Below are 21271 nucleotides of genomic sequence, written 5' to 3'. Positions count from 1 at the left end.
GTATACCTGAAGGAGCATCTCCACCCCCATCGTTCTGCCCAGACACTGAGGTCCAGTGCCGAGGGCTTTCTGGTGGTTCCCTCACTGCAAGAAGCGAGGTTACAGGGAACTAGGCAGAGGGCCTTCTCGGTAGTGGTACCCGCCCTGTGGAATGCCCGCCCAATAGATGTCATAGAAATAAACAACTATCAGACTTTTAGAAGACATCTGAAGGCATCCTTTTTTAGGGAAGCTTTTAATATTTGATGAATCATTGTATTTTAATCTTCTGTTGGGAGCCGCCCAGAGTCGGCAGGGTATAAAGCAATTGGTGGGGAGATGCAGCTTCCCCAAGACCAACATCTCCTGCTGCCCCACACCCTCTGCCTCCAAGTCATGGTGAAATGGCAGGGACAGGGAAGGGGACGTAGCTCAGTGGTATGCAGAAGGTCCCAGGCATACCACTGGTATCTCCAGGTAGAGCTGGGAGAGCTACTGCCAGACTTGGTAGACCAGGTTGAGCAAGATGCACCCGTAGCCTCACTGAACATAAGGCAGCTTCCTACATAGGAATAGGCTTCCTTCTGGTCTAGTTCATCTGCAGTGAAAAGAACAGCACTTACTCTCTTGTGGGATTATTAATTTGAAGTCTTTTTTTCTATAATTATAAAAATTCACAGGGAAAAAAAGGATTTCTTTTTTTAAGGGGGGGGGATCCCAATCAGTATTTCAAAGGCCACAAATGGTTTGAAATGAAGCGAGTTAATTAATCGCTCTGCGTTAGAAGTCTGCTGTATTATCTTCTCTGCTTTATGCGACAGAGGCTGCCTTGTATCCCAGACCCATTTTCTGTGCGCAAGTGTCAGGCTTCATTTAACTTTAATTTCCAGCAATTTTTAAACATGGAAATGGACGTTTTTCTTTTTAAAACAAAAAACGAGTCAGCCAGCCAAAGCTGTCCCCTGTCCTTCTCCCAGTTTCTTTCATCTGAGCATGGGACCAACTGGGCCAGTGGTGTGGGGACAAATGGACATCACGGGATCTCACAAAAATAGTTTTCAATCGCTGCTGCTGCTGTTTTCATCGTTGATTTGCACATTCATACCCCCGACTGGATTTCCAAAGCAGACTTTTGTTCAAAATCAAGCCCCTTGAATGCCACAAAAGGCTGAACACATTTTGAAATCAATGCCGCTGTGTTCTCTTTCAATTGGCAAATGTCCCCCGCTCCGTATTCTGATATGACTGTCAAAGGTACATTTACATTGCCCGAGTGTGTTGCTGTTGTTGTCGCCATCCCTCTCCCCCATGCCGGCACGTCTTGCTTTGCATTTCAAGCAAAATGTAAGTTACTGTTTAATTTTAAAAGCGTGCGAAATAGCCAGCTCCAAGCAAGGACTTTAAAGGGCGCTGAAGGCTTTCAACAGCATTTTGTTCCAAAGCAGGCTTTCAGCAAATGCATTGTAGTGTCTTGTTAGGGAGCAATTGCAGGGTGTTGTTTCAGCAGCAAGGAAAACATAAAGGGGAGCGTGTGGGATCAAAAATCCTGAATAAGGATCAGGTAGAAGGCCAGATTTCATGTTCCTGAGCCTTCTAGGCTGATAATCTTTAATACATATGTTTAACTGAGGAGATGAAGGTCATATTTTCCACAACTCCTGTGCAGAAGCTCATATTCTTTAAAAGTCACCAGATCTGGAGGAAGCAGCATTTGGAACCTTCAACAGGAGTTCTAAAGCCAAACTTCTCGGTACCAAAATGTGGCTGGACTGGCTATGTCACCTTCTTGCTCTATTGAGAAGGATGTTGGCATGTTGAGGAAACTTAATTGGGTAGTTACTATATATAAAGGAGAGAGGGAACCTGATTCCTTTGGGAAATAAAGGAGACTCTCTCTTATTGTACACAGCTGTTCATTTATTTGTGTTTTCCTATGCATTTTTAAAGCTGTTTGGTCCTACACATCTTGTGAGCAGATGCAGGACTCATCCAGGCTTCATTTTGCACCATGCTTTCCAGGCACAGGTCCAAGTGTTTTCCTGTTTTTGGACCTCAACTCCCATCGTCAATAGCTAGCAGGACCAGTGGTCAGGGATGAAGGGATTATGGGAATTGCAATACAAAAACATCTGGAGACCCAAGTTTGGGGAACCTTGTCCTAAGTCAACTATATACACCAGTCCAAATGCTTCTGGAATGTAGCCTTCATAAGTAACCTTTGACACTTCTTGTTTGACCTTTATTTGCTCATTGCAGTTATATCTTGTGGAAACCCTGGGACTCCCAGCAACGCAATAGTGACATTTAATGATGGCCTGGTGTTTTCAAGCTCCATCATTTACAAGTGTCGGGATGGCTACTACTCCACGGGGGTGCTCAGCAGGCATTGTACGGTCAATGGGACCTGGACTGGAAGTACCCCAGAGTGTACAGGTGAGTAGCTCAAGAGCAGCTGGGAGCAATCCAGTAAGGCATTATATATACAGTACACTGACCAAAATTTCATCCACCTTGTCTAGTCCTCCCTCTTTTTCAACACCAGTTAGCCAGATGCCATTGAAAGAGTCCAGATCAGGCTCTTGATCTTAATGATGAAGAATTGAATAGCCGTTCTGCAGTTTATTTGCATCCACCACTTCTATTTGGTCCCTTCTTTTTCTATATCAGCCCTCTCCAACCTAGTGCCTTTCAGATGCTTTGGAATGCCATCAGCCCCAGGCGGCATGTACTCAAATGGGGGGTGGGGGTGGAGTTTGAATCATAAGAGGGGGTGAAAATCTCCCCCCTCTCTCTTCTTTTTTTGGGGGGGGGATCGCTGCAGCTCCTTTGAAGATCTAGTTGGCTGGTGGCTGCAACCTTCACACATACAGAGATACAAAGTGCCCCCGTTTTAAAGGACTTTTGGGGTAGCTGCCACTAAAATATGGCCACTTTTTCCTGGCAACCAGAATTTCCTCCTAGAATAAAAAGGTAAAGGTAAAGGTACCCCTGCCCGTACGGGCCAGTCTTCACAGACTCTAGGGTTGTGCGCCCATCTCACTCAAAGAGGCCAAGGGCCAGCGCTGTCCAAAGACACTTCCGGGTCACGTGGCCAGCGTGACATCGCTGCTCTGGTGAGCCAGAGCCGCACACGGAAACGCCGTTTACCTTCCCGCTAGTAAGCGGTCCCTATTTATCTACTTGCACCCAGGGGTGCTTTCGAACTGCTAGGTTGGCAGGTGCTGGGACCGAACAGCGGGAGCGCACCCCGCCGCGGGGATTCGAACCGCCGACCTTTCGATCGGCAAGCCCTAGGCACTGAGGCTTTAACCCACAGCGCCACCCGCGTCCCTCCTCCTAGAATACTCCCTGCAATTAGACTTTTTTTTTTAGGTGGGGGGGGAGAGAGATGGCAGACACAAGCTAATCAGAACCATGAGAGAGCTTCAGTGATTTTCGTGTGCTAAAAATCACATAGGCACCCAAAAATCAGTGAAATGCTTCCTCTCATTTTTGCAGTCTGTGAATAGGGCCACAAATTATTTAGGTGTGTGTGGAGTTTTAGCTTAGCCTTACCCAGCACATCATTTAGGAATTAGGCAAATGACCATTCTCTGCTTTCACCCACCCAAGTCTGCAATCTGGAGAAAATACAGGTTTATATTTAGAACTGAAGTGAAGATTTGCTCATTAACTCTCATTATTCAGAGGCCAGCTTTGCAACTTTGCTTTGGAGACATTCTGAAAATGTAACCACTTTATGTGTTTTTCTTCCCACCCAGTTATTAACTGTGGGGATCCTGGAGTGCCAGCCAATGGCATTCGGTTGGGCAATGACTTCACCTACAATAAGACTGTCACGTTTCTGTGCATGCCTGGCTACATGATGGAGACAGACAGGGCCTCTGCGTTGACCTGCACCAAGGACCGGACGTGGAATGGAACAAAACCTGTCTGCAAAGGTAAGGCCTATTTGTTCAGCATCTTCAGGATTAGGTTTGTTGTTTGTTTTTTTTAAGATGCATTGTATGCCTGGGAATATAATCTGAGATTTTCCAAAGAAATTTGGATTGCAGCGCTTGATACGGACAACCATTTGTCAAGGTTGCAATTATCATGGTTGTGAACACAGTAAGTAGGACAAGGAGAATATTACTATTCCTACCATGGGTTTCTGACTGGGTGTGCATGTGTGTTGAAGTCCACTTTACCATACAACAGGTGTTCCATATGGCCAGCTTACTGTATGGCTGGTTGCATGTATGCTGTGGTCATCTTGTCCCCTTGTTAATGGGGGCCATCTATATCCATGCAGTGTTTGACAATCCCCTTTCCCAAGTGGAAAGGGCAGGCTGGCATTTGTGAAGTCAATTTCCTTTGGAGGAGAGAGACCAGGTGGGGTTTTGCTCTTCTCTTTTAAACCAATGAATGCCTATCTGCAAGGGCTGCCAAATGAAGCAGTGCTGGTTTTGATGGTTAAAGCTCCAAACAGTTTGGGGCCATGTTATCTGAAAGATCACCTCCACTAGTATGATCCTGCCCCAGGCACTAAGGTCAACCTCACTGGGCCTGCTTGCCTCCCTTAATTTTTCCTCATGGGCAAATTTCTGGGGACTGTGTGCCAATGATGGCTGAGTAAATTGAGTAGTGAAAGTGATTGTTGTACAATAGACTGCGTCCCAGTCATGCATTCTCTATTTAGGCAAGCAAGAAACATTACTGCAGCCCTTTACTGCAGTATTTAGAGAAGGCATGGAGCAGGAACAATGAAGGATGTTGCCTGGGGGAGGGGGGAGAGCCATGGTTTGGGGAGAGAGTCCCAAGGGCCTGACAGAAGCCTGGATGTGACTTCTAGTGTACTTTCCCACCCCTGACATTATTCATTCTGGATGCTGAGATCTAATCTGAATCCATTCCATTGTGTGCCAAAACGTTGAGGAGTTGAACCACTGGATTCTGCTCATCCCTGATGGTTAGGTGGGACTGAATGTGCCCTTTTGTTCTCTCTGCCCAGCTATCATCTGCAAACCACCTCAGGTTGTTCCCAATGGAAAAGTTGTGGGGTCAGATTTCAGCTGGGGATCAAGTGTGAGCTACAGCTGCCTAGAAGGATATCAGCTGTCCCTGCCCGCAATTCTGACCTGCGAAGGGAACGGATCATGGAGCGGAGAACTCCCGCAGTGTTTTCGTAAGCATGCAATCTCAACTGTGCTGTAAGGGAAAATTGGAAGTGGAATGGGCGGGGCATATTTCACTACAGACATTACCTGCTTTGGGCTAAGGCTAGGACCCAGAGGCCCGTGGAAGGACCACTGAAGTAACTTGAGCCCAGACTTCATGCCATTTCCCAAATGTCTCTGTCTATCACAGGCAAAGGGGGTAAGGTTACTTGCTTTCCCAAAAGGGAATCAAGGCAGGAGAGAAATGGCAGTGTGCAGGCTCTTGCAGCAGAGCGGGGGAACATGTAAGTACTCCCTTGGTTCAAGTGGCCCAGCCTCAGCCCATCCCACTCTACTCTACTTGTGAGTCTTACTTAACACACAAACCGCCAATCCAAAGGTGTCATCAAATCCACAATTTACAACCCATCCTCTTCATTCTTGCACCAGAGGGAAATGCTGGGTGGCATTTGCTGACCCCTTTTCAAACCTGCCTTTCATTTAGACAGAAAATGAGAAGCTAAGCTCTGTTTGCAGACTTGGCCCTTGATGTTGAGGAAGTGTTTGAAGGCTTGCTAGATGCTAAATCCTTCTCCAAGCGCAAACTGTGTGTGATTGAACAAGCTTTGATTGTTTCTGTGCAGAGAGAGTTTCATCGGCTCACACTGCCGCTGCATTGGGTTCTCTTAAAATAACTTGCCACGGTAAAGCTTGGCATTAAGGTGGCTTCTTCCCACCGACCTCCCCGGACAATGGCCATCAAAAGATTGAGGGTGGAGGAAGCTCATGTTCTGCACACCTCCCCTCGCCTGTTGTAGAACAAAACAAGATTTCTTGTTTAATGTGGTGCCCCGTGGTGACTTTCCACTGTACAATTGAAGATGCATTTTGAATGTAAACCAAAGCAGGGGTGAAAAATGGAAGCTTACCTTTCATTCTCCCTCAACCCTTCTGCTAGGAGATGGTGGGTAGAAGGAAATTAATTAAACCATAATTGGTGACAAGGCAGAAGTGTACTGAATGATGCTCGCCTACCCCTCATGCCGGAAGCTGATTTTTCTTTAAAATTGCAGCTCTACGTGGGATGTGTTTATAATCGGAGGATACATTTGAGTTGGGAAGTGTTTACCTTACTGAACTGGTGGCCTTTGTTAAGGTAGCCTGACTGCTCTTTTACAGCCGTTTTCTGTGGTGACCCGGGAATCCCAGCTGAAGGGAGGCGTGAAGACCGGGGCTTCACGTATCGCTCCTCTGTCTCGTATTCCTGTTTGCCTCCACTGGTGCTGGTGGGATCAGCAAGGAGGTTCTGTCAATCTGATGGATCGTGGAGTGGAACACAGCCAAGCTGCATAGGTAAGAGGGCATTTTGGTGGGGCATTTCACCAATGAAAGCTATGAGCCAGTGAGTGCTAAAAGTCTATTATGGGCAACAAAATGTCTAGAAGGGGTGTGTGTGTGTGTGTGTGTACACACACTTATACATATATATACATATGGATGGGGGTGTGTATAGAGAGAGAGAGAGAGAGAGAGAGAGAGCGCGCGCGATTGGTATGGTTGCTAGACCAGGGTATGAGACACTTGACTCCTTGTGTGCCTCCCCAACTGCAGTTGATGGGATCTTCAGTCCTCTCCCTTTCCCAGTCAACACCGGAGATAATATCTTTGTCTCAGGCTACTACTTTAAATATCCAGACACACAAGATTGGGGGAGGGCTCATGGAGCCTTGTAGTGCAAAACTGTCAGCTCAGAAGTTCCCAGTGCAACATTCATCAGAACCATAGGGAAGAATGGCAAACCAAATTCAGTTTGGCTTGGATTTAATGGGAATCTACCTATTTTGCACTTTCCATAACCATCATTGAACAATATCAAAGCTATCCTTCATGACTCATACTTCCCTGAATTTAATGATCCAGTTATCTAAATAAACATTGTATGCAAAATTGTGTGTATTGGGGGGAAATGTGCTTTTTATTATTAGTGAAAATAGCATAAAATTGCATTCTGTTAGGGGAAATAGCTTGCAAAAATGCATACATTAGGCAACATTGTGTATAGTAGGAGAAAGTCACACCAAAATGCTGGTGGATTTTCATGAGGGCTTCTTTAAATAAATCACAAACTGATGTGGAGAGCTGAACTTACGACTAGAAGGATGAGAAGCTGGGAAAAACTGAAATTGACAGATTCACCCATCCCTTTGCCACAGCTCACTTGTTGAAATTAAGCAAGATAAATGGAGATAAATAATGCTAGATTAATAGTGCCATTAACTCTTCCTTGCTCTTCAATCTTTTACCACATTTCTGTCTGCTTCTAATCAGACTCAACACACACAACATGTATAGATCCTGGTGTGCCCCTTTATGGAATGCAAAACAACTCCCAAGGTTATCAGGTAATTATTATTGCCTCTTTATTGATCTAATTTTATTCTCTCCTCTCTCTAAATGAACTCCTTTATCTGCCTGATGCATAGTATCTCTCGATCCTTCCATCCATCTAATCTAGTCTCCCTTCCTCCCTTCCACGTAATGTTTCCCAGACACAGAATGATTCCTTTGATTGAACTGAAGTGCAAATGTGTTGCATAAGAAGACCCTACTGAATCCAAACGAAAGGCCTACCTTATGCAGCATCCTTCTGCCCACAGTGGTCAACCAAATGTCTCTGAGAAGCACATGAGGAGCAATAATTGTTCCCAGCAACTGGTGATTCACAGAGAGGTTGACTCTTCGTGACTAGTGGCCATCACTACCTTTATCATTCAGGGATTTGTCTTGTCCTTCTTTTGAAACTGGTAGCTGTCAGTATATCCTGTGGCAGCAGATTCCGTAGGCTAGCCAGGTACTGTGTGCAGAAGTACTCCCTACTGGCCATGGTGGTCACCTGCAATCTCCAAGATCACAGGCAGCATACCAGTTGGTGAGGAACAGCAGTAGGAAGCAGGGCAATTGTGGTCCTGTTCTGCTTTGTGGATTTTCCAGAGGCAGCTGGTTGTCCATTGTGGGGAAACGGGGTGCTGTGTACAGAGAAACCTTTAATCTGATGCTGTGGGGCTCTTTGGGTCACCTGAACTGAGGTAGGGGCTAAACCAGCTCCTGCATCTAATGACTCCTAGTCGCTCAGAATCAAAACCCCTCCTCTCCTCCTCCTTTGACAGTGGGATGCTGGTTCTCACAACTTCCTATTTCTGTTGCCCTTCCCTTCATGTACTGAGCACCATCCTGATGTATATACCTGTTTATTGATTATTACTTCTTTATCCAAGGAACTTAGAGCAGCAAGCATTAGACACACAATCCAAGGCTGAGATAGAATGACTGGCTCAAGGTCACCCAGTGAACTTCACGGCTGACTGGGGGTTTGAATCGACATCTCTGCAGTCCAACATTCTGGCTACTGCTATGCACGGCCTTTCGTAAACTGGGCTGGCACAAGATATTGTGCTGCTGCCGCTGCCCCTCCCCACTCCTCCTCTTCATTTTAGCCCACTTTCCCCCTGCTTAGGTTATTTCTTTCACCCCAGCTTTAACAGTAGAGTCCCTGCTGCGCTCTAAAAAGCACCAATTATTATTATTATTATTTATTTGGAATACATATACCCTTCTCAATAGCCCAGAGAGGCTCTCAAAGCATCATTCTGGGAAGGGTGGCTGCGAGAGTGCCTGAGCTGCCTAAAGATGCTGCCTGAAGTTTATTGGGCCACATCTCACAGCTTGGAATTGCAGGCAGGTTCCAAGGCTGTAAAGGCTGTAAACCCCTTTTCTTTCCACCGCTCAGTCTCTGTTTCTCCATCCCAACAGATCGGGAGCATCGTCTATTTCAAGTGCCACAAAGGATACCTGTTGCAGGGCTCCACCACGCGGGCTTGTCTCCCAAACCTGACATGGAGTGGAATGCAGCCTGATTGCATCCGTGAGTCTTGCAGCCTGATGTGAAGCAGAATGTCTTCGCCAGCTTTTGGGGTGCAGCCTGCACTAAAATCCTGGGGTTTGGGGTGTGCGGTGAAGCAAGTCTCCTAGACTGCCTTCAGATTTTCTAATGGCCCCATGGAAAGTGTACGGGTTGGTGGTCTGGAAGCCAGTGGCTTCCATCTAGGCAGGGAGTCCAGCTGGGAAGCAGATGGGCCAGAAAACGGTGAAGCAGGGATTGGCATACTGAAAGCCGTTCATAGGAAACTGCCTTGCTTAGATTCAAGTGTACGCTGTCTACACTGGCTGGCAACTGCTCTCCATAAACCCAGGCAGATGTCTTTCACAGCCCTACTGCTGGAGAAGCTGGGGGTCAAACTTTGGAGCCTTTATATGCAAAGTATGTGCTCTGCCACTGAGTTCTGCAGCCCATCTCCTTATCTTCCTCTCGTGGTTAGTGAGCCTAGTGCTCAGAGTAGCAGCACAATAGCAAGGAGAGCTTATGACACTTTTGCCCTTGTGACATCTTCCACTTCCACTCTGGCAAGCAGCTAAGCTTTGATACAGCAATAAGGTCTGGGGAATAAACAAACTTCCCACTGGCCATTCTTAGTTTAAGTGCTCATCCACACGTACCTTTTGCCCCACACTTTCTAGGGATATGTCCATGTGTTCCATGTCCAATCACCTTTCTTTCTTTCTTTCTTTCTTTCTTTCTTTCTTTCTTTCTTTCTTTCTTTTTCCCTGGTGCTATCCCTGTGAAAACCTGCTCTTTAATGCTGAATCAGAACAAGCAGCAATTTGGGCTTTCCGTGGAATTGTTTTCAGAGATAAAGTGTGGATTTTCATGTGGAAAGCACTGGGGCAAAAAAAAAGGGCTCAGACACAGACCTTTGAAGCACAAATCTGTGTCTAGAAACATGGCACAAAAGGAAATAGAGATGAGATCTAAGAGGTTGCATTTATCAGAGGGTGTGCTTTAAGCCAAAGTCTTAAAGTCCCTGTGCTTTGTGGCTGAGCAGCAAATTGCTCTGGCTGAGGCGTTAGGCCAGAGTCAGCAGTTTTAACCCCAGAGCTTACAGAGATTTTTGGTGCAATACCACTCTCTGGCCATCCACACTGGGGGCGCTGAAGTGCAGCTGCTCCCTTACCTGCTAAGCTGCCATGATGGTTCAAAGAGTAAAGCTATTATACCCTGCTCGGAAACAACATCATTAAGCGGTATATAAATAATTAAAATAAACAAATAAGTTTCTGAATCCCAGTACCAGAGACCCCTGGCAGCTTACAATGAGCACCTCTTCCTGACTGACCTCAATAGGACTGGCTTGAGTAGCTAAATCATTTTTTGGCAAGGGGGGAGCTCTAACCAGTGGCCCACTTGCAGCTCACAGGACCTCCCCATCCAGCCCAGCAGCCTCTCCTACTGTGCCCTCCTGCTCTTTAGAAATAATGTAGCTCTCCATAACTGTGTAGAGTTTATGTAGGTGTAAATTGTGTTGAGTTTTCAGGGTACTCTCTTTGTATAATTCTAGCTCACACTTGCAAGGAGCCAGAAACCCCGTCCCATGCCAACGTGGGCGCTCTGGACCTGCCCTCCCTTGGATACACCCTGATCTACTCTTGCCAGAGTGGCTTTTACCTCACCGGAGGATCAGAACACAGGACCTGTAAAGCAGATGGCAGTTGGACAGGGAAGCCCCCTATTTGCCTTGGTAAGCATTCTGTGATGAGGCTGAAATTTGTCCTTTGCCTGCAGACTCAGAGTGAGAGAGAGATCGCAAGATCGCATTTACATCCTTCACTATCCTGGCCATTCATTCATTCACTCTTCCCCCCTCCCCCTCCCCCACACCCATTACACCACCCATTCTTGCACCCAGTGCTGGGCCATGCATCCCCTGACCTGCAGGTTACTCAAAAGATATGGGCATCCATGGTCCGAAAAAGCTTCCTTACTCCTCCCATCAATTGATCTCTCCTCTGTGGATTTGGCTAGTCCTTAAAAAAAGCCATTTAAGAAAGGCCATGTCTTCTGACATAATTGCATTATGCACTGCAGAAAGAGTTACTTTCTATTGCCTGCCATACACATATCACCACAGGGGAAGAAAATCCTTCGTCTTGTCTCTCCCCATTCAGTGTTGCTTGCATCCCAATCGCCAAGAGGTGAGAGACTCTAGGTGTTCCACCACTTTCCCAGGGTTCAGTTTTCTTGGAATGAGGGTCAGTGAAGACTGTGGTGTCTGTAGGATATATGCTTTCATATACACATAAATATAGCTTGAGCATAAGATAGAAGGGCTCACAACATTAATGCCTCAGCAGATCTTGCTTCCCCATTAGATTGCGAGGGAAGCCCCATGTCACAGCTTTGGGTCCAGCACAGAGTAGATAGGCCTCTGTGTCTCCAGCTTCCAGCACCAGCCAAAACTCACAAACCAAAAACTAACTCCTAGGATGACTTGATGCACAACAAGGTGTGTGCAGAGGACATGGCTACCCCCCCCCCCCCGGAAGCATATGCAGTTGTCACTATGGCAATATCTCCTCTTAGCTAACTTAGCTGATGAGGCCGGTCAAGACCACCTTGAAAAAGGAACTACTTTTACTGATTCAGCAAGCTAAGCTCCCTCTTATAGATTCTAGACCTCACTGGATTACAGAATCACAGGCCTGGAAAGGTTCCCAGAGGTATCATCAAGACTGACCCCAAAACCTATAACAATTTTATAGACCTCTACCAAGAAAGCCCCTGTAGTCTTTCACCCTTCCCACCCCAACAATGTTCCCCTTTATTCAGAAAGGTCCTCTTGTATCCTCACATGTTATGGCAGACCTGTGTGTTGCACTGCTTAGAGAACTGACCTTGTTTGTCTCTTTTTTTATAGCGGATATCCGTCCCAGTGGGAGACCAGTGGGCACTGCGAGGGACCTGCCTCTTCCCAAGGTGTCAGGTACTGCTTTCCTTTATTAAAACCTTAGTACCAAATTTAGAAAATCAGCTCAAACGAGAAACGGCACAGAACCCATTCCACTCACCCACACCCCCAACAGAATCAGTGCTTGCAAATTTATGCAAGTGGAATCAAATAATTAACTGATTAATAGATCAAAACTCATTCCATTAATCAACTAAAATACTTTAAATGAGTGCTCTTAATTGAAAGTAAAGGAAGATAAATTCACAGATAAATGAAGCTTTTTTTGCCCCATATGTGCATTAAAGTTGTAAGCACCGGTATAATCTCTGTGTGCTCGGTGTACTGAATGATCTCAGTGTAAGAGGACCAGGTAGTTTTAGTGAGCAATGCAGAATTAAAGGGTAAGCCACCCCTTCTGCTATCCTGAACCATATCGTAAGGCTTGAGTCCTATTTGACCCATATCAATATGCCTTATAATAATTCCTCTAAGTTATGTCTCTGCAGATTTCCTAGCAACCTTGAACCCAAGTGGTGAGCAAAACCCTTTGTTTGTGCTCATAGATATAGCTCTGAAGCCCTTTGCTAGGCTGCCAACATTTTATAAAGTCCTGCTTGCCTATCCTTGTGCTCCTACTTCACTTAGTTCACTTCACTGGGAAGGGCTGGCCTAGGGATGCTAACCAAATTCTCCTTAAGAACCTAGGAGGCTGCATTTGTCAGGCCATTGGTCCACCTAGCTCAATATTTTCCACACTGAGCAGCAGAGACTCTCGAGGATTTCAGACAGGGGTATGTCCTAGCCTTACCTGGAGATGTCAAAGATCGACCTTGGAACCTTCTGCATGCAAAGCAGGTGCTCTACCACTGAGTGGTGCCTCTTGCCCTAGTTGCAATGCGCTCTGCATTCACACACCAAACCACAGTTCCATGGAAACTCCATGGACAGCTTCAGTTAGTATGAAACTGAATGTCAGGCACTTTTGGCTAACTGTTGCCATCTTCTTGCAAATGTTCTGCTTTGCATTGTTCCTAGTTCCTGCTGACGTCTTTGCAAAGAACTCCTTTTGGAAAGGCTCTTATGAGTACATGGGCAAGAAGCAGCTGACTATGCTCTCTGTCACGAGTTTTGACCCAGTCACGAGTAAAGTCAATGCCACCTTGAAAGACCACAGTGGTGTAGAGCTACAACTGTCTGGTAGGTCAGCTTCTGTATATCCTCATTTGCCACAGGTGATGCAGTAAGTTGCCCATCCGTGTTGGGTAATAAAGGAGTGGAGAAATTCCATACTTCACTTGATTAGCACAATATGCAGTGTCCTACAGATTTGGTTGTAATACAACTCACATCATCCCTGACCATTGGCCATCTGGCTGTGGATAATGGGAGCTGCAGTCTAATAAAGCCTGGAGAGCACCACATTGGTTACCCTGCAGTATACAGTACAGTGAATTAATAGTGTATTAATGGTGCCAGGTTATGGCTAAAAGTGTAGGTAGCTATCTCCCTGCCGAAATAAGGGCAGCATTTGGCTAAGGCTAGGGAACTGCAGCCTTCCAGATGTTGCTGGACTCAACTCCCATCATCCATTGGCCATGCTGGCTGTGGCTGATGGGAGTTGCAGTCCAGTTGGAGGGTCCACAGGTTTCTCATTCATGCATCAGACCAATGAGGACCCAGAAACTGCTGTTTCCTTGGGTTCCTTGCAATAAAGTGTGTAGAGTCATGAACTGCAGTGATCCTTAGTCCTCCCTGCTCAGGCATCTAACCAACAGTCAAGGCAAAACAAGTGATCAAAGAGGCAAGCTGAGGTCAGCTTCCAGATAATCCACTGAAACTCTATTCATGGTTAGGATTTTTTTGCCTCCATCGCCGCGCACTTACTTGCACTTACCTTTCTCTGATGTTTTATCACCCATCCACCTTGTTTGGAGTGAGCTTTTTGGAGCTCTTAGGAATTTCACCATCCTGAATAATTCAGTGCTGCCTGAAGACAGGAGCATCTGAAATAAAATGCATCTTAACTCTAGCACTGTGCAACTGGAGAGTGCAGGTCCAGTGTGTGAAAGAGCTTGCAAGTCTTCTTCTCCAATATCACAGGGATATTACCCACCGCTGTCACTTTCATTCTGTCTCTCTCAGGGCTTGTCCACACTTTGGCTCATCCTCTGTCCAGAAAGCATGGGTCCAAGTTTTCCCCTTGCCCCACTCCTTTTCCAGGGAAAGCCCACTCCTTAGTATTAAATCAAAGGAAACGGAAATCTGGAGGAAACCCAAATTGTTGTTTGTTCCAAATGAGCACTAAGAGTGATTTTCCCCAGGGAAAAGCAGTGAGACAAGAGGAAGTGTGAATAAGTCCCCCCCCCACACACACACACTTTTCCTTTTGCTAAGAGAAGCCACAAGCTCTAGAAGGACCAACCTTCTCATTGTATTCTCTTTACAGGTATTTACAAAAGAGAAGATGTCCACCTGCTCCTCCAGGTGTACCAGATTACAGGGCCGGTGGAGATCTTCATGAACAAATTCAAGAATGAAAAGTGGGCTTTAGATGGTCATGTAAGTATTAGCACAGCCCAGTATTGTCTTGTTCATTTGGCCCATCCACACATTACGCTTTCAGAATTTGTCTGAAGTGTTCCAATGGCAGATGTATAGACCTGCGGAGGGCGGGGGGGGGGGAGTAGGGATGGGAACAAGAAACAGCAGGAGCCATTGCACTGGGAGTCTGAAGAAGCAAAAGTCAACATAAGATTACTAATTGTAGTAGTGACCTCCCCCTGGTTGCTATAGTTATGGAATATCCTCTCCAACACGACTCGCTGGATTCTACACCAGATCTTTAGCTCCTAATCTAGTATGATCATCAATGGTTTCCTGTCATCTTGAAAAAAAAGTGACAAGTCGGATGCTTCAGGGTTCTGTCCTGGGCCCGGTGTTGTTCAGCATCTTTATAAATGACTTGGATGAAGGAATAGAGGAGGCACTCATCAAATTTTCAGATGACACCAAATTGGAAGGGTCAGCTAATACTTCAGAAGGTAGAATCAGGATTCAATATGACCTTAGCAGATTGGAGAACAGGACCAAAATTAACAAAATGAATTTCAGTAGGTACAAAGATAAGGATATACACTCAGGCAGGAATAATCAGATGCACAAATATAAGTTGGGGGACACCTGGGTTGACACCAGTAAATGTAAAAAAAAAGAAAAAAGATGATGATCTAGGGATCTTAGTAGACTACAAGCTTCAGATGAGTCAACAGTGTGATGCAGCAGCAAAAAAATAATGAATGCAATTCTAGGCTGCATCAACAGAAGTGCCCAGATCAAGGCAAGTAATAGCTCTGTTCTATTCTACCTCGGTCAGACCACACCTAGAATACTATGCCTAGTTCTGGGCCCCACAGTGGAAGCCAGGCCTTATGAAGAACGGTGGAGGGAGCTGGATGTGTTTAACCTGGAGAAGAGGAGACTGAGTAGTGATATGATAGCAGTCTTCAAATATTTGAAGGGCTGTCACATGGAAGATGGAGCAAGCTTGTTTTCTGCTGTCCCAGAGGGCAGGACCCAAACCAATGAATTCAAATTACAAGAAAGGAGATTCTAACAAAACATTAGGAAGAATAGTCTGACGGTTAGAGCTGTTCAACAGTGGCCATCTGCAGGGACTCTTTAGCTCTGGTTCCGACATTTGTCTCTCTGACCAGCATAAGCATGAAGCACATTGACAGAGGAGAATCATGCATACTTAGTTTCTGTGCTGGTCCAACCAGCATGAGCTGAATCAGTGCCCTTTGGGTGGCTGATTGAGCACCCGGACCCAACACTACACTTGAGCAGTTTCAACAATTGAAGAGACTGCTTTCAGGATGAGCAACCTGCTGTGTGTGATCAGTTCTCTTTGCTGTGGGCTCCATATCTTTGCTGTCAAAATGTGTACTTTCATCATTTTTGTATTGTTATGTTGTTTCGTTGAATAATTATTTGGGGGCTTTTGGAGAAGAAGTCTAGCAATCTATGCTAAACCACCCTGCCGCCAAAGCCAAAAATCTTTATGCAATCAGAAACATGGGATTCTGCAGTTTGTTCCTCCTTCCCATACCCAGGTCACTCCAGAATCATCGAGTGGGACGTTTGTCTACCAGGGGTTTGTGCATGGCAAAGGTTTTGGGCAGTTTGGCCTGCAGAGGCTAGGTAAGTTATCCTGCCTTTGTGCAAAAATCCTATTCTTTAAATTTTTTACTTGTACATTATTTTAATACCAGTATAACTATTTTTTCTATAGTTTTTATACAGCAATGCAATGGGGAAATGTTCAGTTCAAGCTGTAATATATAAAAGTTTGAATTCTGATTGGCTAATAGAGGGAGTCTAGGCTGAGACAAACCTGAGTGCATTCTGCTTGCCATAGTCTTTACCTAACTGGTTAGTTTTGGCATTTATTCCCCTTTTTCTTACATATAAGAGTTTCCAGTTATCTGCCAATATTTTCTGCATAAGTTATGCGAATTGAGCAAATATCTATGCAGTAGTGGGCACAGGATGAGGGATGGACCATCCAGACTCAGAACCCCCAGCCTCTGTCTCCCTGCAAAGCATGGCGTGCGGTTTAATGGCACATCTTCCTTTTCAGACATCATTGAACGAGATGCCGAGTCTATAGGACATCCATTTGCATCCAACAGCAGTTCAGTGGCAGCTGCTATCCTTGTGCCTTTCATTGCCCTGATTATTGCAGGGTTTGTGCTCTATCTCTACAAACACAGGTGAGCAAACCTGGGAGCAAACGGAGGGAGGCAAGAAAGCAAAATACAAATTTTGTATTGCTTTCCTATCTCTGTGTTTGTGTGTGTTCTTAACCAGTCTACCAGTCCGAGTGGAGGGGAGAAAAGCAGAGAGAGGCTGCGTAATCTTCCCTGTTTATTGTTATTCATTAATTGCTTAAATGGGCTTCGAAATCGCTTCCCGCCAAACTCTGTCCCTTCCTGCTGGGGAAAAGATATGGGCACCATGTATTTTTTACTCTGATCAGGGGCGGGAGGGACGTCAAGCAAAATAACATGCTTAACCTTGTAGGGAGGAGAGTGGCTCTGCTTGGCTAAAGGAACTCCCCATGAAGAACAACCAATATCTGATCAACCATGCTCAATCAAAGTAGCCTCTCTGCTGGCATGCCCTGCAGGGCCATCTCTGACTCCTCTTTTTGGTCTTGTCTGGTACAGAAGGAGACCGAAGGTGCCATTCAATGGTTACGCTGGGCATGAAAACACCAATGTTCGTGGAACGTTTGAAAACCCCATGTATGACCGCAACTTGCAGCCGACAGATATCATGGCCAACGAGGCAGAGTTTACAGTCAGCACCGTGTGCACTGCGGTATAGCACTTAACAAACCTGCGCAGTAAGTGCCGTGTTGTTTCAGCTGTTCCCAGTTCACAGAGTTTTTAATTTGCAAAGTATTTGCTGGAGTTTCCCAAACTTGTTATTGGTGACTCAACACAGGGCAAAGGCTTCCCAGATCTGGGCGTGTGTATTAGGACATAAATCTCAAATAAATAGGGAAGGGATGCCCAGTAGTGACTGGCAGGACAGTGCACGTGCATTGCTGCATTGCCGACCTGCTTTCCTAACATTGTGCATTGTTGCTGCTTATCCAGAGGGAGAGGGGCAAGGCAGCAGGCGCTCAGTGTGGTGTGCCTGCAGCAGCAAAGCCAATACAATGCTCCTGCCCACACTGTGCCAAGAGGGAATGATGCAGAGCAGCAATGCAGCAATGTGGCCACACACAAATCCCACCAACTACTACTGGCCATACCATAAATCACTCTACTTCTTAAGCTTCCTCACAATCCCCATTTAGGTTTTTTTTGTCTCCAGATGACTATGCTCGGTGCTTGATGGAGTCCATGTTTGGTGTTACTTTTATGATGGTTTGTAGACACCTCAAGGTCTCCTTTCTATGGTAATATAGATGCAATGTAAATATTTTCATAAATAAACAGCTGTTTGGGGTAAAATTACTTGGTTTATTTAGGTTCCACAAGGAAAAAATGGTAATCAGATTTGAACATGACTGGACATAATTCACACCACTTTGGAATAATAAGCAGGCAAGGATTAGTTATAACCCTTTCTCAATTTTAGAAACGTAGAGGGAATTAGCAGCCAGCCCATTGACAGCAGGTTACCTCTTTTGTGCTGTGGATCCAGCCTTGCTTCTCGTTTTCTCTTCCTCTGCAGCATTCTCCAGGGACGGGAGTCTCGCCAGTGCCCGATGTTCCTCCTGGTTCATCTTTGCCCATGATCATCCCTCCCAGAAATGTTGGGGCTGTGGAGTTGATATGGTGCCTTTGAGTTGATCCAGAGAGAGAAAGAGAAAGAGAGTGACTGCCTTGCTGTTCATCACCGCTCCACATCCTCATTGCCTTCCGTTCTGCCCTGCAGCCGATAGTCAAATCAACCAAAGCACCCACTCCAGCCCTTGTGTTACGACTACATGGGAGTGGATCCACCAACACGTTCCCCCACCTCTGAGCCTTTTTCTAGCTGATTCTGGCCAATTTTAGAACCCAGAGACCAGAGGTTGTCCAGCTGCTTGTTTTTGGTTGATTATCGCCTTCTGGGGAATACATCGTGACCTGGTAGGGAAATCTAAGAGCATTAAATTACCAGAGGAAGTGAAAGACATGTAAGATGAAGTGGCTGCATTGGGGCTGACGAGACTTCCTGGATGCAGAGAGTATGGGGCACAAAGCACCCATCACATTGAACTAAAGCAGCAGGTTTAGCAAATGGAGAAATGGTTGCTTCATATCTGTTCATTCTCTCCTTCCTCCCCCATCTCATGTAGGTACTTCATGCTAATAGCCTACTTCAAGGACTGGAGGTTTCTGCAAAACCACACACACACACACACACACACACACACACACACACACAGACCCAACCCACCTCATTCTGTACTTTAAAATAACCTCTGCTTTATTCTGTCAAGGTCAGCTGCTTGTCTTTGTTCCAGGTATAAGGCCAATTCGAATCCTGCCTTTTAAACCACAGCTGCCATTTGTTGCTTTGTCCTTGCTAGCATTGACGGGATTGTTTGAGAGTAAGGACCATGCCAAGGACCTTTCTTGGCATAGGGGATGGGCAGCCTTATTTGCACAGTTGTCAAAGTTGAAATCGAAGCATCTTTCCCTAGCTAGCACATTCATTGCAGGTCAGTCGCATTTTGCCAGCCCTTGAACTACAATATTTTGTCGCTGGGGAACAATTTCTCACAAATGCACTTCCCTTGCTTTTCTGAATAATGCCCTGAGGAATATGGCAGCATGAGAGTCATTAAGTCCTTTTGGTTACTGTATGTGGCCTCACCAGGGTCTAACGAGACTAATTCATTTTGTTCTGACCCCCTCCCTCCCTCCTCATTTAGATTCCTTTTAGGGAAAAAGAGACTGAGCCCCCACCCCCAAAAAAATCTGTACCACCATAGTAGGGTTGCTCGCATTTCTTTTACATTTATTTCAAAAAATATGGCGAATACGTTTGCCTGCAGCATTGTGAAACTGCTCTCTTCTCCATTTTATTACATTCTGTGCTTCCTGCTGGAGTGCACAACTGCTCTACTGAAGCGAGAAACTGAACGAACCCACTCAGCTCCCTTCTCTTGCTACAAGGACAGAATCTTGCACTACTAGTCTAGATTGGATTTTTACTCTTGGCAATAGACTAGAGACTTTGCATTGCCTAGAGCAGCCCATTTGTCACATGCAGTCAGATCCATCTAGCTCAGTGTTGGTTACAGTAGTAGTCTGCCAGGGAGAGAGCTGGTTGAAAATATTCTCTTTGACATCTGTTCACCTCACCCCCCTCACCCCACATGCAGAAAATTTCAGAGAGTAGAGGGATAAGTATAAATACAGTTCTGCAATGATGTGGTACAATCGAGAACACATGTTTGATGTGCCTCATCTACTGAGCATCCATCATCAAGCAATCAAAGGTATATTACAGTTGACTGAACATTAAAGCCTCATCTACTTATTTGTGTAAACTAGGGTAGATGGGCCCCATATTTTCCCAGACAAAACAAAATTGGGATTTGTGTAGGCATTTGGGGGATGGTTTAAAATTGGAATTTACTTTGCTTAACAAAATTGAGGCAAAATCTGATTAAACTGGAGCATGCTTCAGTCATGTCCAGAAGATTCTAGATGTAATCCTGGATCCACCTGAGAGCATAGAACCATAAGATTGTAGAGTTGGGGGTCATCCACTCCAACCCCCTGCAGTGCAGGAATATCACCTAAGCAAAGCTTCACTAAGCATCCATGACAGGTGGCCATTCAACCTCTGCTAAAAACCTCCAAGGAAGGAGACTCCACCACCTTCCAAGGGAGTCCATTCCACTGTCAAGCAGATCTTACTATCAGGAAATTCTTCCTGATGTTTAGTGGGAATCACCTTTCTTACCAGCCTTTCAGGAGATTTTTACAGTAAGAACTTTTGGATAAGAACTCTTTGACCTTTCCCCCAAATAACGTCTTGAATAATTTCCACGCCAAACGGCTTTAGAATCCCAGAGGAAATTCAAGGTGCAGGATTGTTTTACTGTGTGCAAATACCATTGCATTTTTTAATCCCTATAAAGGAGCACAGGTGTTTGCATTCTTTGCCATCCACCCCAATAAAAGGGAGAAACCGGCAGTGTTGACTTTCACCAGTATTGTTGAGTTTGGTTCAAGCTTTCAACCTGGAAAGCATGCTTTCATCGGAAGATGCCATTTGGTGATAGTTGATGTTTTTTAGCTGAGACTCACAGCAAGGGAGAAAACATACTGGTGCCTTAACACACACAACCAGGTTTGGGCAGAACCAGGGACAGTAAAATCACAATCATGCCTTATCCCTTTTTTTTTAATTTTAGCAGGGAACAAGTATATTTTGAGTAAATTGTCAGACAGCTAGTGTTGAGGACTCTGAATTAATTTTCACCCTTTTCATGTCAACAGCTTTGAGCAGGAATGTAGCCTAATCAGGGTGAATGGGCACCTTCGACCCTTGTGTGCTTCTTAGCAGTCTAACATTCTCCAAATACTGATTTGGTGATATATTTTTGTAGTAGTGCTGATTTCTCTGAGCTGTTTGGAACCGAGAGTGTGGGCAGTTCAGGAAGAGTAGAGTCAGTGTAACTACTTTGGTCATTCTGTGTGGAAGCTCCCATCACCTGGGGACAGAGCAGAAAGGAGCAGCTTTCATCATAAGAAAGAAACAATTTGCACATAGAAAAGTAGTGAGTGTCAAGAGAGA

At 45.5% G+C, this 21271-nt stretch overlaps 1 protein-coding gene across 11 annotated transcripts in view; it reads left to right on the top strand.

The window, feature by feature from the left end:
- Positions 1-20877, top strand: part of CSMD2 (CUB and Sushi multiple domains 2) — a 481761-nt gene extending 460884 nt beyond the window's left edge. For all 11 annotated transcript variants that reach the window (XM_083453238.1, XM_083453235.1, XM_083453239.1 and 8 more), the window contains 14 exons: positions 2236-2412; positions 3741-3920; positions 4973-5146; positions 6297-6470; positions 7446-7519; positions 8928-9039; positions 10571-10750; positions 11927-11992; positions 12995-13156; positions 14406-14518; positions 16072-16159; positions 16599-16731; positions 17188-17366; positions 18206-20877. In XM_083453238.1, coding sequence (XP_083309364.1) covers positions 2236-2412; positions 3741-3920; positions 4973-5146; positions 6297-6470; positions 7446-7519; positions 8928-9039; positions 10571-10750; positions 11927-11992; positions 12995-13156; positions 14406-14518; positions 16072-16159; positions 16599-16731; positions 17188-17347 — 1793 coding nt within the window. In that variant the 3' untranslated portion in view covers positions 17348-17366; positions 18206-20877. The remainder of the gene's footprint in view (positions 1-2235; positions 2413-3740; positions 3921-4972; positions 5147-6296; positions 6471-7445; positions 7520-8927; positions 9040-10570; positions 10751-11926; positions 11993-12994; positions 13157-14405; positions 14519-16071; positions 16160-16598; positions 16732-17187; positions 17367-18205) is intronic.
- The last annotated feature ends 394 nt before the right edge of the window (positions 20878-21271 follow it).

This window comes from Podarcis tiliguerta (genome assembly GCF_965153285.1).
Source record: "Podarcis tiliguerta genome assembly, chromosome: 8".
Taxonomy (NCBI): domain Eukaryota; kingdom Metazoa; phylum Chordata; class Lepidosauria; order Squamata; family Lacertidae; genus Podarcis; species Podarcis tiliguerta.
The sequence above is the reverse complement of the archived record's forward strand: the minus strand, read 5'-3'. Positions and strand labels throughout refer to the sequence as shown.